Genomic DNA, 2072 nt, shown 5'->3' with positions numbered 1-2072 from the left:
CCCACCCACCATGTCCCCCCGTGGCGTACCAGGGGTGGTGGCGTGGGGGTGGCACTGTCCCCCCAGGCAGCCGTGCCACAGCCCCAGGCTGGCCGTGCCCCCCGGTGCCCGCCGCTGCACCCAGAAGTGGGTGGCTGTGGCGGCCACCAGCAGGGCCAGGCCACTGGCCCCGCACAGCAGCCCCCCTCCCGCCGGCATCCCTGCAGGGACACAGACAGCGTGGGGACAGCGAGGGAACACGGGGACAGGGACAGCGTGGGGACACAGGGACAGGGACAGATGGGCAGCATGGGGACAGCACTGGGGACGTGGAGAAACACGGAGACATCTTTGGGGACACAGGTACAGTGTGGGGACACTGACAGGGTCATGGGGACAGTGTGGGGACAGTGGTGGGGACAGTAGCAGGGACACGGGAATACTTGGGGATGGCATTTGTGGGGACATGGGGACACCCGTGGGGAAATCTCTGGGGCCATGGGAGTACCCGGGGGTGGCACCTGCAGGACAATCAGGGGGAAAGGGGGGTACCCAGGGGTGGCAGCTCTGGGGACATTGGGGACACCCATGGGGACATCTCTGGGGCAAGAGGCTATCCAGGGGTGGCAGCTCTGGGGACACTGGGGACCTCTGGAGTGGAGGTGGCACTGCGGGGACGGGGGGAGGGGACAGTGGGGACATCATCAGGGAAACCGGGGGGTCCCAGGGGAGGGGACACTGGGGATAGCCCCCCCAGACACTCACCCACCTTCAGCACCCACTGCCTGGGTGCCCCATGGCCACCTGTCCCTGTGTCCCGCTGTCCCCTGTGTTCCTGTGTCCCTCCCATGCCCCCCGGCAGGGGACAGGGCCCTCTGGGCACGTGGTGGCACCACCATTGTTGGGGACACAATGGGGGAAGGTTCTGGGTGCTGAGGTGGCAAAAGTGTCCCCAGGCGGGTGACATTGCAGGAAAGGGGGGGAGGGGACATGGCCGGGGCCACCCCTGGGGACACAGGGGAGGGGGACAGTGGGGTCCCAAGGTGGGGTCTCACCGGTTCCCAGTGGCAGGCTGGGGGTCTCACAGGTTCCCAGCACTGGGCCGGGGGTGTCCAGGGTGCCCATGTTCAGGGTGACCCCCCCAGGGGTGCAATCCCCCTCTCCCAGCAGCCCACACGTGTGGGATCCCTGTCCTAACCCCGCACCTTCCGCAGCAGCAGCTCCCCAGGGGGTCCCCGGAGTCCCCCAGGGTGGCCTGGTGCCCGTAGCTGGGATGGCAGCAGGGGGGTCCCTGGCCCTGGTCACACATGAGGACCCCCATGCCTGCGGGGACCCCCCAGAAGTGCCAGCACACAGCCACGAGCTGGCCCAGTGGGGTGACAGTGGCACCCTGGGGTGACAGTGGCATCCAGAGTGGCCTTGGCCTGGGCATGGCCGCTATGGGGGCAGGGGCACAGTGTGCACCCCCCCGAGGGGTCACCAGGGCCTGGGGACAATGGGGTCTGTCACCAGGGCTGGGGCACACCATGGACAGGTGACACTGGCACACACCCGCAGTGGCACTGGGGACTATGGGGACAGGTGACACTGGCACCCACTCATGGTGGCACCAGGGACTGTGGGGACTGTCCCTGTCCCATGGTCACAGGGAACACTGTGAGGGACTGTCACTGTCACACTCTGGGACCGTCCCCAGCGCAGCTCAGGGACAGGGGCAGGGACATGGACAGGGACAGAGGCGATGGAGACATCTCCCCCGGGGGTGTCTCTGTCACCTCCAAGGTGTCTCTATGTCCCCCCAGGGTGTCCCTGTCACCTCCTGGTCCCCCTAGAGCCCCCCCCATGTGGTAGGGGGCGGGGGGTGACTGCCCTCAGTGGGGAAGCTGCACCCGGAGCCCACATTGTCACCTTGAGGCCTTTATTGGGGGACAGAGGGGACCCCGGGGGACCCCCCATGCTGCTCCCCCCCTCAGTCCTCCAGGTTGCGGAAGGCCGCGGTCATGTCCTCGTGGAGCTGCGCGAAGGACGCCAGGATTTGGGACTCGCCGTCCTTCACGGGGTCCTGGGGGCACAGGGGGGACGGGGGGTCACCC

General features: G+C 67.9%; 2 protein-coding genes across 2 annotated transcripts in view; both read right to left on the bottom strand.

Annotated features, from left to right (window-relative positions):
• Window positions 1-1104, bottom strand: part of NECTIN4 (nectin cell adhesion molecule 4) — a gene marked incomplete at its 3' end in the record, with an annotated part of 8906 nt that extends 7802 nt beyond the window's left edge. Inside the window, exons 1-3 of the mRNA XM_027909280.1 lie at window positions 1035-1104; window positions 423-500; window positions 30-200 (exon numbers count right to left, since the gene is read on the bottom strand). Coding sequence (XP_027765081.1) covers window positions 30-200; window positions 423-500; window positions 1035-1104 — 319 coding nt within the window. The remainder of the gene's footprint in view (window positions 1-29; window positions 201-422; window positions 501-1034) is intronic.
• Window positions 1105-1948: 844 nt separating this feature from the next.
• LOC114071451 (V-type proton ATPase catalytic subunit A-like) overlaps window positions 1949-2072 on the bottom strand; it is a 6868-nt gene continuing 6744 nt past the window's right edge. Inside the window, exon 11 of the mRNA XM_027909279.1 lies at window positions 1949-2041. Coding sequence (XP_027765080.1) covers window positions 1949-2041 — 93 coding nt within the window. The remainder of the gene's footprint in view (window positions 2042-2072) is intronic.

The sequence above is a fragment of the Empidonax traillii genome, unplaced genomic scaffold (genome assembly GCF_003031625.1).
Source record: "Empidonax traillii isolate 1590-97213 ecotype Southwest subspecies unplaced genomic scaffold, ASM303162v1 scaffold2029:size96749, whole genome shotgun sequence".
Classification (NCBI taxonomy): Eukaryota; Metazoa; Chordata; class Aves; order Passeriformes; family Tyrannidae; genus Empidonax; species Empidonax traillii.
The sequence above is the reverse complement of the archived record's forward strand: the minus strand, read 5'-3'. Positions and strand labels throughout refer to the sequence as shown.